Below are 15638 nucleotides of genomic sequence, written 5' to 3' on the forward strand. Positions count from 1 at the left end.
GCGACCTTGACCTCAGCTGGAAAACGCGCTCGCTGTTCAAGTCGGTACGAGTGCGAAATGACGCAAAGGTTTTTACATGTAACGTGCGCAAATAAAACGACTGCGGTTTTAACATTTTAACACAATAACGTGAAATTCCTAGTCTTACATTATGACCAAAACAGTAAAAGGCAATCCCAAAACCTTCCATGGCTTTATGTATGTAAGGTGCAACATCTGTTCAGGTCTCGATAACGTAATCGTATGCGATAATATTAAAATACTAAATTTATGTTACTTAAGAAGGAGCAGTTTAGATTCCTGCCTGAAAGCTCAGTGACTATACAGTGCCCTGAGAGAAGTGCCGAAAACCTGTTCGGCGATACACTCGAAAAAAAAAAAAAAAAAAAAAAAAAAAAAAAAAAAAAAAAAAAAAAAAAAAAAAAAAGTAAACATCTAACCCTGGACATAATGAAGACGCTTTGCAAGTACGAACATTTGACGAAACTCGTTCCGTCTTCAAGTAGAGCTGTCGAAATGCGCTCTGTCTCCTTCCAATTATTGTCTGCTTTGTGATTTCGATTCTCTAAACAATACCACCTGAATGCGATGCTAAGATGGTCCCTTATGCAAGTTCACCGCCGATCGCTTTTCCTCTTCCTCAAATTACTGCAATGACTGGACGTGAACACCAAGATCCGCAAGTATGCGTTGCCGTCGTTTCGTGAGATACAGTTTCTTGAAAAACGCGTGATCGAGGATTTAGCGTTGATGAGACTGAGATTTCTGAACGGTTGATACGGGAAATCGTTTCTTCGAGGAACGGATAATGCGGGATTTTTACAACGTGATTTAATTAGGATGCTCGCGGGACCACGTAATTTAAACGGATAATACGGGAAAACGTAGCTTCCGGGAACGTATAATCGAGGTTCTACTGTACTACTGTATATTTTAGAGGTGAATTAAGAAATAGCATCTCAGAAATGTATACAGGTCATTCATGAAAAAGGTTCCAATATTTTCAAAGGAGGCAGCACGCAACAAACAAAAGAAGAAAGGTCTATAAACATTGGTCGGAAACCCAATATGCAAGATGAAATTCTAAAAGAATTTAATTATATAAAGGTCCACCGGTTCAATACACCCTGCCATTTCATAAATAGTCTGTTTAAAAAGTTACATAGTTGTTTGAAAAACTACCTAGGATATGTTTTGACCTAGTCTAGAGGTCATCATCAGCTAAAATAACAAAGAAGAAAGACATATTAAAAAACAGTGATCCTGTACATAAAAATCTGAGAAGAAATACAATCAACAAATGCATTGGGAGTTTATGTTTAGAATATACATAGCTTCAGTATTAAAAATACACTTGATCCTAGCTCAGTCCAGTAGTATTTGAAGGTACTCAAATACGTCAGCCTTGTGTCGGTAGATTTACTGGCACGTAAAAGAACTCCCGCGGGACTAAATTCCGGCACCTCGGCGTCTCCAAAAACTGATAAAGTAGTTAGTGGGACATAAGGCAAATAACATTATTATTAAAAATACACTCAACAAATAAAATAGAAATCTGTTAAAAATACACATGGATTCAAACTTGGACGCATTTCATTGTAAGTTTGGGTCCAACCGTATTTAATACGATATTGGTTGGCTGGAGGAAATACTTAAAGAATTGTGAAGACAGATGTTGTTCTAATCTGTCATGTTTCTGGAAACGGAGTGAAGTTTTTGGAACATCCGTTATATTGCATCACTGATAATACAAGTATAGACAGGATGTCCTCTTTCCTCCAGACCTATGCTTGTATAGATCAGGTTGGGTCGGTGTTGACCTCCACACCCTTTGAGTGTATTTTTAATATTGAAACTATGTACATTCTAAACATAAATTCCCATTGCATTTGTTGATTGTATTTTATCTAGGATTTTTTATGTATCACTTTTTTTTTATATGTCTTGTCTTTATGTCCTTTCAGCTGATGATGACCTCTAGGCTAGGTTGAAACACATCCTAGATAATTTTTTAAACAACTATGTAACTTTTTAAACAGACCATTTATTAAATGGTAGACGCGTATTGAACATGTGGACCTTATATAATTAAATTCTTCTAGAATTTCATCTTAGATATTTGAAGTCAATATGGAACCAGAATGAAGTTCATTACTTGTAACCCAATATCTTCGAAGCTATGGTCCATTACCACTACCATCAATGATCACCATGTCTTTGGTTTACTCTTGACAGCATGTGCTTACTGTGACCAGCATCCATTCCAATGCAGCCTTCCACCCTACAGTACTGCAGTGTCACAACAAAACATGCACCATTTGAGCACTACCGTACACCTAACGAAACTACCGTCCCTGACTGCAGGAGCAACACAGTCTGTAGTACTCAGTAGAATACTGTTACATGCCAGCCCCATGGTAGCCCCATTCGGCACTTCTAGGAAGGGGTTAGTGACTCCCACGACCTGAGATCTCTCAGTCAGCTTGTAGGGGAGGGGGGCTTTCCGTGTAATCTGCAAGTTTCTTGGAGATTCAACGGGAATGTTCTGCCTCTAGTGACATCGCAAAATTTCTGGCTCCAATCATGTAAGCTATAAAAACGGAGACTAGCCCGCGGACAGTCAGTGTTGGACTCAGAGTGACAATTGGGCTCCAAGGTGGAGTCTGTGTGAAACTCGGTGTGTTGTAGTTCGGTGGCTGGGCTGAGGGCAACAGAGGTGTTGGCTGCCGCTAGTGTCCAACTGAGGTATGAACTAGGAGCTGTTGTTGTGGTGTTGGAGAGACCTGTGGGGTAGAGACGACAGAACGGAAGACTGAGCTGAGTGTTTGTGTATTTCTGTGGGAGTCAGCGAGGGAAGCCGCTATTGCGAGTGTGAAGGTAAATGGACCTGTGTTAATGCCAAAATAAATGGTCCGTTATTGGACATTATGAATTTTCCAGCTAACTCATTTCTGGTTGCCAGCGTTTCACCCCCGTGTGCTGCTTGGCCATCTGTATCACCTGTTTTAATGTTCACTGTTGTATCATCCTGTTGTTGAATACGGTTGAGCTGTTAGTTGAAAACTTCACGTGACTGTGTGAATTACTGGACTGTCTGTGGAGTTGAAACAACGAACAGTCATCGTGTGTTGTGTAGCCAGTGGCACTGTGTTCATATCCAGCGGTCTACACACAGCTGCTGAATGAGTTGATTGACTGGAATTGGGGAAGTGAAAGTGAGGCTTAAGCGTCTGCAGGTAGACAAGCGGACTGGACCTCCTACTGTGCCGTTCAGGGAGAGGGATTTGTGAACAGACTTGTAATTAGTAAGTGTGGCTATTCATAACTGGTTAGAACTGTGTGCATTTAAAAATGTTGTGTGTGCATTTATTAGGTCATACTGAAATAAATTAGAGTAATGAAACAGATGGAGCTTTATGCGTAACAATACTGTACATTGACTAGTGTTTCGTTCTTGCCTGATACAGTAGCAATGCACACACGGGATGCACCATGTACTGCATCAATTGTCTATGTGCAATGATTTTGCATTTGTTTTGTGACAAAGTGCTCAAAGAGCAAGATAAGCAATTCCTACACAAAAAAGACCAAAACACAACTCGCTAGTAGGTTTACAACCAATGTTTAGGTATGGACATATTTCTGTCTTTTGTTGCATACGACCCTCCGTAAATCACTGGAACATCATGATCATTGATAGCAGTGGTAGCAAACCATAACTCTGAATATATTCCCGTTTGTGACCAACATTCATAGAACCTTTATGTTTACAAAGGTCGATCAAATATAAACAATGTTTTTGTTCCTGAGCATCTACAGTTGTAGGACTGGCCGCACACTTCTGCTATGCTTAGGCGGGACCGTTAGGAGTGGGGAGAGCTTGCTGTTAGATATTTCCTGATGTTTTGTCAGTAACGCTCACAATGTCAGAGCAACAGGTGCACCCCTCAACTGCACAACGCATAATTATTAAATTTCTTGCTCGTGAAGGAGTTACAGCGATGGATATTTGCCAGAGATTGACTGCTCAGTTCGGTGAACAATCATTGTCAAGAACGCACGTTTGTAAGGAGTGGTGGAGGAAAGGGGAGGCAGCACCAGTGAAAGCCAAGACTCGACTGTCAGCTGGCAAGGTTCTTACAACCGTTTTTTTCAATTGGCGAAGCATTTTGCTTATTGATTTTTTGCATGAGCGACACACAATCAATGCTGCTTACTACTGCGAGCTGTTGAACAACGCGAGGTTTGCATGTCACCGCAAAAGATGAGACCAACCAATTCGACAATGCACGGCCTCATACTGCAGCTCAGGCTCCAGGAAATGCACTGGACTACACTTGATCATCCTCCTTACAGCCCGGACTTATCGCCCTGCGATTTTCATTTGTTCAGACCACTTAAAGAAGCTCTAGGAGGGCAACAATTTGAAGATGAGAGTGTGGAGGACTTTGTGCGCAACTAGCTGGTGACATGACCCTGTTCTTTTTATGATGGGGACATCAAAAAGCTGCCCATACGGTGGGACAAATGCATTTCCAAAGCAGGAAACGCTGAGGAAAAAAATTAATTGCCTTGTGTTTTTCAATAAATGAATTTATATAAAAAATAAAATCCTGTTTATATTTGATCCCCCCTCGAATTTCATCCTGCTTTCTTACTAAATATTGAAACTTTTTTCAAGGACACTCTGTATACACTAATAAATATCCTCAGAAGCATAAAACCTCAAAAAATAGGCAATGTTTACTTCTTTAAATACAAGACACAATACTTACTTGAGTACAGAGTTTGGCTGTTGCAGTTGTAGACACAAAGCAATGTTATTGTAGAAGTCTATGTCAGAGACAAGACTAAGATTTGCCTCTGTTGCTACATTGAATTCGATCTGACTTCTCACAAAAGAAGTATCCACTTTGAGAAGCCCTTGAAGTAGAAGTCCAGCACTAAAGAAGATGAAAAAATGACCGTCATTAACAATACAACACTAATATTTTTACAAAAACTCTTATCAATGTCTCAAAACTAGGTATAACTGGAAGTTTTGTTGGTACTACAATTTTAACCCTACAGAAAAAACCATAAAATTAGCAGAATACTACAAAATATTGCATATGAAATTAATTTTGAGGAATTAGGTTATAGAGTAAGATTACCAGGTGTCGTCTTTCCTGGGGTAGGCCCTGAAAACTTACTTTTGGCCCTGGTTACAATCTGTCCTTGGCTTTTAATAATTTCAACAAATGCCCCCATTTTCAAACATTTTGATAGCATTCAACATGCTACATGTATACTCCTAATAACCATACCACAGAAGGAGAAATTTGAATATGAAGTCAATTTCTTCACAACTAAAATAGGCATGATTACCTTTGATGAAGATGTCCTGTTTGATGAAATATCTTTATTGAAGGCATTTGTGAATCAAGATAAGGGAATGGGATGTGAACGATGCCAACATGTGGGGAAGATGTAGGTTTTTTTTCACATTTCAAGGAGAAAATGAAATGGCGTATGACTTTTAGTGCCGGGAGTGTCCGAGGACACGTTCGGCTCGCCAGGTGCAGGTCTTTTGATTTGATGCCCGTAGGTGACCTACACGTCATGATGAGGATGAAATGATGATGAAGACGACACATACACCCAGCCCCCGTGCCAGTGAAATTAACCCCTGATGGTTTACATTCCCGACCCTACCGGGAATCGAACCCGGGACCTCTGTGACCAAAGGCCAGCACGCTAACCATTTAGCCATGGAGTCGGACACATTTCAAGGAGAAAATTGTCCCATATATTCAGAAGCAGAAACTTAGGCCTTTCTCTTTTTGCCAGGGAGTAATGCTTTTGTTGAGAGGGTTTCCTAAGTTACGAACATATTGACTTCTCAAAGATTTTCGACACCTAAGAAGCAATACCTCATATGTCACAATACACTTCCTATCCATTATGTTTATTAACCCTTTAACCACCAACGTCCGATTGATCGGATGTTCGAGGTTCAGACTAAAAACGCCAACGTCCGATTGATCAGACGTTCCGGCAAAAGTATTTTCCAAGTTATTTATTCATTTTAATAATCTATAATACATGTTTTGGAATAGTATCGGATTAAATAAGACTATATACAACAAGTTTTAAAGTTGGTAGCACTGATAACCTTGTAGAAGCTGATGTTTTGTTGTAGTAGTTGGCGGGAGTAAGTCTGCTGCCAGGTGCTACCATTAGCTAGTACTTCTCCCGTCTACAAAGGCCGAGGCGAAAAGTGAAATGAAATCAAAGAAGAAAGGAAACTAGTTATTTATAACTAGCAGGCCATCTGTTATTCGGCAGAACAATTCTTATATGGTCAGATTTGACTCATCAGATCAAATGCTATACTGCTATTTAGATGAGCGCTGGACATTAAAGCATTGGAAAAAAAGTGACATTTCACATTTTTGGAAGAATGATAATCAACTTGCACATTTTGTATAAAGATAATACAGACAAACCCCTATCTTTGCAATCATTTAAGAAAAGGCTAGGAAAACAACAGATAGGGAATCTGCCACCTGGGCGACTGCCCTAAATGCAGATCAGTAGTAGTGATTGATTGAAGACTTGACTTCACAATTTCATTAGTTGAGAAATTTGCCGCCGAGTGGCTTGGTGACCAAGCGGCAATTCAGATCCCGCGGGCCGGCAACGAACCCCTTACTGTTTTACCGAAAAGAAAAAAAAAAGAACGCAATTGTTCCATATGCAGCAAGATTAGTACTAGTCAAGGTGGTAAAAGGAAAAAAGACCAGATACATATAAACAGAATTAGAACTGTGTACATCCCTTGTGCTTCCTTCAGCACATTTGCTAGAGCACATCATAAACATGTGTAAATATTAGTAAATAGTTTCTTGTATCATATTTTTAAGGCAAAAAGCGAAATTTGTTAGTGTTCAGTTTGTGTGAAATAGACATTAGTAATAATGTTTTCTTGAAAATAAACCATGAACTGCATCCATTTGCAAATAATGCAAGATAAAATTTTTCACGTTAATGTAATAATAATAATAATAATAATAATAATAATAATAATAATAATAATAATAATAATAATATCGTAACTGTAATATTGTACATAAAGCTCTATTTTTTATATGTGGCATAGGAAACACCACCTCTCTAAAAAATGCGGTTTTTTATAGTAAAAATTTTTTCTTAACATTTTTGATCACGAAATACTTCTTTTTCCAAGAAAGAAAATATTTATTTGAATTATTATTTCATAAAATAAAAATTCATAAAATAAAGGTGCAATAATTTACATCAATAAAATGCCCGAAGCAGTACCTTCAAAACAAAAAAATTCCCATCCAATTTACATAAATTGAACAGACGTTATTACGAATAATTTACGGCAAGGTAAAAAGTGCACATTACGCCTTGGCGGTATAGAACCTGGTATGAGGCTGGTGGTCAAAGGGTTAAGGCAGATCACATCTCCCAGCCACTTGTGGATATGCAGCCCATCAGAACAATTTTCTTTGTGTTCATTTTCCTATTTTTACATGTAAAGGATAATGAACCTTACCATACAGTAATGCAGGAATGTATTTACGTACTCCTACAGTACACTGTATATAAGGTTCATTAACACTTACACACAGACATACCAAGTATCATAGTTACTTTATCTGTGATAACCTTGGCCAAGGAAAAAGAAGTGAAGTGGAGGGGATTGACTAACTCTGAGAAAACAGTTTAAATAAATTAAATAAGATGTTAGTTCTGCAATTTACAAGTGATCATTCAATATCAATAACTACTTTCCTACTTTTACGAAATGAAGATAAATTTGGAATTCATATGTTCGGTTCAGAGGATCCCTTGTTCGATTCCTGGCTGGGTTGGGGATTTTGATTGCATCTGATTAATTCTTCTGGCTCACAGAAAAATGTAATAGCAATTACATCCCTCCACATAGAGTTGGCATTAGGAAAGGTATCCGGCCATAAAACAGAGCCAAATCCACATGTGATGAAGTTCACACCTGCGACCCCACATTTTGTTCTTCTAAAACAACTTATATTATCATTACCATTGATGCTTTCACGACCCGTACTTGTATACATGATATAGGCTTTGGGGCTTATGCCGTGTCAAGAAACCAAGGTGAAATTCTTTACATTTCCCAGAGAACTTTGCTCTGTGTCTTCGGAAGAAAATCTCGACTGTTCATGAGGAAGACTTCGACAAGAATGAAAGTTTGAATTTAGAAATTACTAATAGAAAAAAGTTCTCTGCAAAACATAAAGAATTTCACCTTATTTTCTTAAAAAGGCATAAGCCCAAAATCCTATATCATGTCTATAACTTATATTACCTTTTCTCAACGAGGGAATTAGCATTCCTGTTCCACAGACTGAGCTGTATCTGTCCAGAGAGATCAAATGACAGAGTTCCATAGAGACTGATTTCAGCAATGAACCCTGTCTGCAGTGGAATATACTGTAAATGATCATGCAGGAGAGCAATTGTCTGAAAAGAAAACAAGAAGTCAGTTAATTTGTAGTTCAGTACCAAATGTTTCATGAGACAAAAGTAATCATTAATTAAACATGATAAAGCTTCCATACAGTTTGAATATATAGGTCTTTATGTAAATAATGTGCTCTCCATGGATTTTGAAGAAGCCATAATTTTTCATTTTGAAATCTGCTGTTGTTTCATTTTGACAGATTTAAGGCATAACAGTCAATAACCTTGTATACTTAATGTGTAAGAAAAGTATTTGTCACCTTGTATGTTTATATACACTCACCGGCAGAAAAAGAAAAAAAAAAAACACTACGTATTTCAGACAAAATTTATAATGTTAGTCCATTCGAAATCTTGTATAAATTAAATGTTATGACATTACAACAATATCACTTTAGCAATCCTTATAACATATTCCACCTTCACAATACAATTTGAGTCTTTATTAATAGACTACATTAAAATTGATACATGTTTCATCCCTAGCGGGACATCATCAGTCGACACATGAATAACAGACCTTATAAAAATTGTCACATGGATATTGATACATGTACACAGTACAAAAAAAAAATCACTTCATAGATAAAAATGATGTATGACGTTTTGTCCTTAAAAAATCAAACGCGAGTGAACTTTGTGATAAAAATCTTGAGAAGTCTGTCTGTATGTTGAGCATAATTGATGTTGATGGATTGAGTTGTTGAAAAACGGCCATAACCTTGGAGGAGCCAGGTTGATTCATACGAGACAGGACACCTGGGTATTTCTTATACAGTACTCCACTAACAAACATGCAGTCCTAGTCAAATTATCATGATCATTTCCCCTTATCCAGCTCCTGCCAGGTCGGGGTATTTATGGCACTTCTACATCTTCCTCTTTCCTTCCACAATTCCTCTTCCACGATCTTGTCCCAGCCTAAATTTTGTCTTCTTTCGCCGCTCTTCACTGATTCAATCCACCTTGTTCTAGGTCTTCCTCTTGATCTCTTGCCCTCGCACTTTGCTTCTAGCATCTGTCTTGGAATTCTATTCTCCTCCATCCTCTTAACATGTCCATACCACCTTAGTTTATTTTCAACTCTCTCATTTACCTTTCCTATCCAAACTTCCTTCCGAACATTTTCATTTCTCACTCTGTCTTTCCTCGTCTTTTCTATCATACTTCTTAGGAATTTCATCTCACTGGCTTGAATTCTACTCTCTTGCCTGCTAGTTAAAGACCAAGTCTCAGCTGCATAAGTCAGTATGGGAACATAGTACATTTTGTACATTATCTCTTTACTTTCCCTTCGTACTTCTTTGCTCCAAACAAGTTTTCTTACACTTTGGTAGAGTGCATTACTCTGCTGTACCCTCCTGCTAATCTCCATGTCCACCCTAGCATTTTGCATTAATTCACTTCCTAGGTATTTAAAGCTGTCCACAATTTCCAGACTCTGACTTCCAATTTTCACAGTGCCCTTTCCTTGCCTTTCTCCTTGCGACATCACCATAGTCTTGCTATTCTCTGTACTGATTTTCATGCCATACTTCTCAATTTGTTTGTTCAGTACATCTAGTTGATGTTGCACCTCTTTACTATTCTTTCCCCTAGTCAAATGTTCCACTTATAAAAATGAATGTTTCACATGTTTATTTATTTCTTTATGTCCAATAGTTTTGGCTCAGCGATGGTCTGTCATTTGGTCGGTTGGTCAGTACAGGTTATTTTATATACACAGATTACAGTTGCTTTTAGTACCTTTGCTAGCCCTTCATATTGATAATATTAGCAACTTCACAAGACCATTGAAATGTTACAATTGATGGTCAAACCATAAAGAGTTAGTGTACTGCATAAAGCTTCAAGTAAGGAGGAAGACTGGTGTAATTCATTTTTTCAAAAAAAGTAAAATATAGTTCCAACTTCTGCAGTTTCTGAAGCCCGTCTTGAATAAAATTACAAATCCTTTCAGCTATTATGTCTTTTTCATTAGAAATTATTCTATATTTCTAAAGAAATGTGCCAGAGGGACTGGTGAAGGAGTTCAGATGCTCTATGAGAAATGTACCAGCTGTGTGCGACTGGATGACAAATATTCATCCTGGTTCAAGACCAAAAGTGGATTCCAGGAAGGCAGTGCACCATTCCCATTATTGTTTAACACCATCATGGATGCCATAATGAAGAACATCAAGAAAACCTCTGGTGAACTAAATGCAATGGCCTTCGCTGATGATGTTATGATTTGGAGAGAAACTGAGGAAGTAGTACAGTCGAGACTCAATGAATGGAAGGTTAAGTTCTAGGAGTTCAATCTCAAGAAAAGCGAGCTCAGAAAACAGTAGTGATAGCAATAAACAGAGAGGGGCGACCAGCTAACAACATGCTAGGAAACCATGCACTAGAAAGTGTGGAAAGCTTTACATACCTTGGCAGTGTAATATCTCAAGATACACTAGCCACGACAAAAGAGGTGGCAAATAGAGTGCAGAAGAGCTCTCACTTTTACCAGCAGGTACGAGCACTTCTCTGGGATCCCAAAGTACCAACAAAATCAAAGCTGGTGACGTTCAATCAGTATTTCATACCAATGTTGACCTATGGTATTGAAACCTGCACCCTCATTAAGAAAGACTCATCAAGGTTGCAGGCATCCGAGATAAAGTTCCTCAGGTCCACAATTCAAAAAAACCAAACTTGACAAGTTAAGGAATTATGTGGTTAGGAAGGGAGCTGGGATTGTTACATCATTGTTAGATCGAGTCAGCATGTCCAGACTGAGGTGGTTTGGGCATGTAATGAGAATGGAGCCAACAAGGACAGCATATGTTAACTTGGAGAGACACGTGGCAGGGAAACGGATGGTGGGAAGACCAGGAACCCACTGGATGAACATCGTAAAGATAGACATTGCAGATCAGGGAAGGACACTAGAGGATGTCAAACAACAGAAGGTATCTCAATAAGACAGAATCGAAGAGGTTCATGAACAGTACCCGGGAAACTGGTACTGTAAAATGATGATTTCTAACCTCTGTAATTAACTTTTAATTAAACTTTTTTTTTTTCCTAGTGGTTTAAAGTCACACCAACACACTGAAGGTTTTCGTCCACATAAGAACGGGAAAGGGCTAAGTGTTCATGGCCATAATTAAGGTACAGCCCCAACATTTTCCTAGTGTGACCCTAACCACATTGCCAACTCGCTTGACAAAAGAAAGTATAAGGGCCTTCAAAGAGCAAGGTAACAAGAGACCTCATGGGTGACATATTCCCCCTCATGATCAAATTTTTTGCAGGGCCAAATCAGGAGATGACAGTTTATTAAGCTATCTAACCTCTGTAATTAGCTTTTGAAAGAAAATACAAGTGTGCTTCAATAAATAAGGTAACAAGAGTTCTTATGGGTGGCATATTCCCCCTCAAGTCTAAATTTTCCGCAAGCCAAAGCAGGAGATGAAAGTTTTTCATGCAGCCATTACATGGTGCATAAGCTATGGCAGACCTTTACAATGTCAGCTGAGAGATGGCTGCATGCATGAAGACATGGTCAAGCGTGGAAGTGTGTACAGAGCATCTGGTCTTTGTTCTGAAATGCACCTCCACAGTGGAAGTTCATCAGCAACTTCTTCTCTCAACAGGTGTCATATTGTTGCACGACAATACCAAACCACACACAGCTAACAGAATGCGTAAATTATTATGGCACTTCTTGTTGGAGGTATTCGACCACCCTCCCTGCAACCCCAAACTGACAGACATACATACATACATACATACAGACAGACAGACAGACAGACAGACAGACAGAAATTACGGAAAAGTAAAAAATGCATTTTCTTGTTACTGTGGACATGAGCAATACAGAAATACCATTCTTTTCAAATTCTGAGCAATGTACAGACAAAACTCTTATTTTATATATATAGATGTCCAACCATTGTATCAAGCACTTCACAATGCCTCTTCTTTCTATTACCATAGGTGGTATAGTAGATGTGTGTCTCACACTGTCTATGATTTTTTTCTCAGCAGGAAAAGTTCTGGTAGAGAATGAATAAGGTAATAAGTCCTCAGTAACACAGTCATATTCATCCTCCATTATAACTGTATCTACCTTTAACAACAACAAAAATGTTGCAGGCACAAGACACACGATCACCACTGAACACTGCATATGATTACTGTTAAGTTAGCCTCTCGACTGGGGCAAAGATGCGAGCCTAATAACCAGCATGCTCAGCTCTGTGCCATGTTTTCAAAAGCATTGAATGCATAAGCGCACACCAACTGAATTCAAGCTTCTCAGGTTTGCCTCGGAGAAACAGCAAACGGAGCGCACAGTCGGCATATATTCATCATTCGACAGACGCAAAGCTTTCGTCAATTAATGTTTTATTTATATGGAAGAGAATTAGGCTTAATGGTTGTTATAATACAGTATACGGTATTAAATAATCAATTTATCTGCCGTAATATTATGTAGTCATATTCGTTGATCTTTCATTTTAGATTGTGTTAGCCCGGCTAACACAGCAAACATAGCCCCGCCATGCCTGCCTTTACCTCACCTCCACTTTTTAACAACGGTCACTGCCAACCTTATTTTATCTTCCACTGACAAAAGCCCATGTGCATTTTTCTCATGAAATCTATCCTTGCATACTTACATGGTAGGTTACTACCCTCCAGACATATGCAGTATATCAAATTCTTCAAGTAGATTTTAAAATGATCTGATATTTACAGATACCTCTTAAATAATTTCAGAAAACTGCTGAGATTCATGAAACACCTGTTCAGATAATGTGAACTAGTTAAGCCATTACCTGGAAGGCTGGAGTTCTCTCTGAAGCTGTCCCAGACCACACATGCCCCATGAGCTCTCCTTGTCCATTGAAAAAAACGTAAGGACGGATCTGAACACCCAGCACGGACAGCTCCATTCCAGCCGTTGCTGACTCTTCAGGCTCATTGGGATCAGCAGTTTCTGACGATTCATCAGATGAAATGAAAGAGCCAAGGCCTCCAGCAAACAGTCCAAGCTGGAATGAAATTATGATACAATTAAATATACTTATGGTCTCTTATGGCAATCTACATCACAGAGTCCAATGAGGTGCAAATGAATCTCACACCATAAAATCAATAAGTCAACTGAGAAGTTTCAAAATAAAGCTAATAAGGATCATGGTACTAAATTTTTCTGCTTTAAATTCCAAGTGAAGTATGAGAAAAGAACTGGAATCAGAGAGTAATAAATAAGTTACAAGATTGTGAGCAACAGCAAAAAGATTTCGACAATGTTGAGATGGACAGTAGACAATGGTACAATGATAAACAGGATTAAAAGTCAGATTGTGAGTTTCACTAATAACAAAAGTCCCCTCAGTTTTAATTAACACGTTGATGGGGTGAAAGTTCCTCATGGGGATCACTATAAGTATTTAGGTGTTAATATAAGGAAAGATCTTCAATGGGGTAATCACAAAAATGAGATCGTAAATAAAGGGTACAGACCTCTGCACATGATTATGAGGGTATATAGGGGTTCTAGTAAAGATGTTAAGGAGAGGGCATATAAGTATCTGGTAAGACCACAAGTAGAGTACAGTTCCAGTCAATGGGACCCTCACCAGGATTACTCTATTCATGAACTGGAAAAGATCCCAAAGAAAAACAGCTCGATTTGCTCTGGGTGATTTCCGACAAAAGAGTAGCGTTACAAAAGTGTTGCAAAGTTTGGACTGGGAAGACTTGGGAGAAAGGAGACGAGCTGCTCAACTATGTGGTATGTGATAAAGAAGTTGATTCCCACGCCGCAGGCAGGCATCAATTTTTGAAGATGGGACAAAGTCTCTCATAGTGCATTGGCACTGCCGGTGGCTCCAAGCAGCCTACGCAGTGGCCTCCACGGAATGCACTAGTCATGCATCTTGGTACATGTGCTATTTACCAACTGATGAGCCCAACTTAGCACACTGGGACAAAACACTGGCAACCAGGAATGAGTTAGCTGGAAAATTTATAATGCCCAATAACTGACCAACTATATTGGTATTAAGTGGTATGTTTCAAGCTGTCAGTGGGGAGATGGTGTGGAATGACATTAGTAGACGAATAAGTTTGAGTGGTGGTTTTAAAAGTAGGAAAGATCAAATTATGAAGATAAAGATGTAATTCAAGAGGACAAATTGGGGCAAATATTCATTTATAGAAAGGGGAGTTAGGGATTGGAATAACTTACCAAGGGAGATGTTCAATAAATTTCCAATTTCTTTGAAATCATTTAAGAAAAGGCTAGGAAAACAACAGATAGGGAATCTGCCACCTGGGCATCTGTCCTAAAAGCAGATCAGTAGTGATTGCAGTGATTGAGAAAAAAAAATAATGCCTACACTCCGATCTAAATGTTTAAATATTGAATATTCACATTCAATCAATCAATCAATCAATCAATCAATCAATCAATCAATCAATACTGATCTGCATTTAGGGCAGTCGCCCAGGTGGCAGATTCCCTATTTGTTGTTTTCCTAGCCTTTTCCTAAATGATTTCAAAGAAATTGGAAATTTATTGAATATCTCCCTTGGTAAGTTATTCCAATCCCTAACTCCCCTTCCTATAAATGAATATTTGCCCCAGTTTGTCCTCTTGAATTCCAACTTTATCTTCATATTGTGATCTTTCCTACTTTTATAAACGCCATTCAAACTTATTCGTCTACTAATGTCATTCCACGCCATCTCTCCGCGGACAGCCCGGAACATACCACTTAGTCGAGCAGCTCTTCTTCTTTCTCTCAATTCTTCCCAACCCAAACATTGTAACATTTTTGTAACGCTACTCTTTTGTCGGAAATCGCCCAGAACAAATCGAGCTGCTTTCCTTTGGATTTTTTCCAGTTCTTGAATCAGGTAATCCTGGTGAGGGTCCCATACACTGGAACCATACTCTAGTTGGGGTCTTACCAGAGACTTATATGCCCTCTCCTTTACATCCTTACTACAACCCCTAAACACCCTCATAACCATGTGCAGAGATCTGTACCCTTTATTTACAATCCCATTTATGTGATTACCTCAATGAAGATCTTTCCTTATATTAACACCTAGATACTTACAATGATCCCCAAAAG

General features: G+C 38.6%; 1 protein-coding gene across 2 annotated transcripts in view; it reads right to left on the minus strand.

Annotated features, from left to right (window-relative positions):
• Positions 1-15638, minus strand: part of Mtp (microsomal triacylglycerol transfer protein) — a 221940-nt gene that overhangs the window by 9203 nt on the left and 197099 nt on the right. For both annotated transcript variants that reach the window (XM_067138503.2, XM_067138504.2), the window contains 3 exons: positions 13329-13544; positions 8357-8511; positions 4776-4943 (listed from right to left, as the gene is read on the minus strand). In XM_067138503.2, the coding sequence (XP_066994604.2) occupies positions 4776-4943; positions 8357-8511; positions 13329-13544 (539 nt within the window). The remainder of the gene's footprint in view (positions 1-4775; positions 4944-8356; positions 8512-13328; positions 13545-15638) is intronic.

This window comes from Anabrus simplex, chromosome 1, assembly GCF_040414725.1.
Source record: "Anabrus simplex isolate iqAnaSimp1 chromosome 1, ASM4041472v1, whole genome shotgun sequence".
Classification (NCBI taxonomy): Eukaryota; Metazoa; Arthropoda; class Insecta; order Orthoptera; family Tettigoniidae; genus Anabrus; species Anabrus simplex.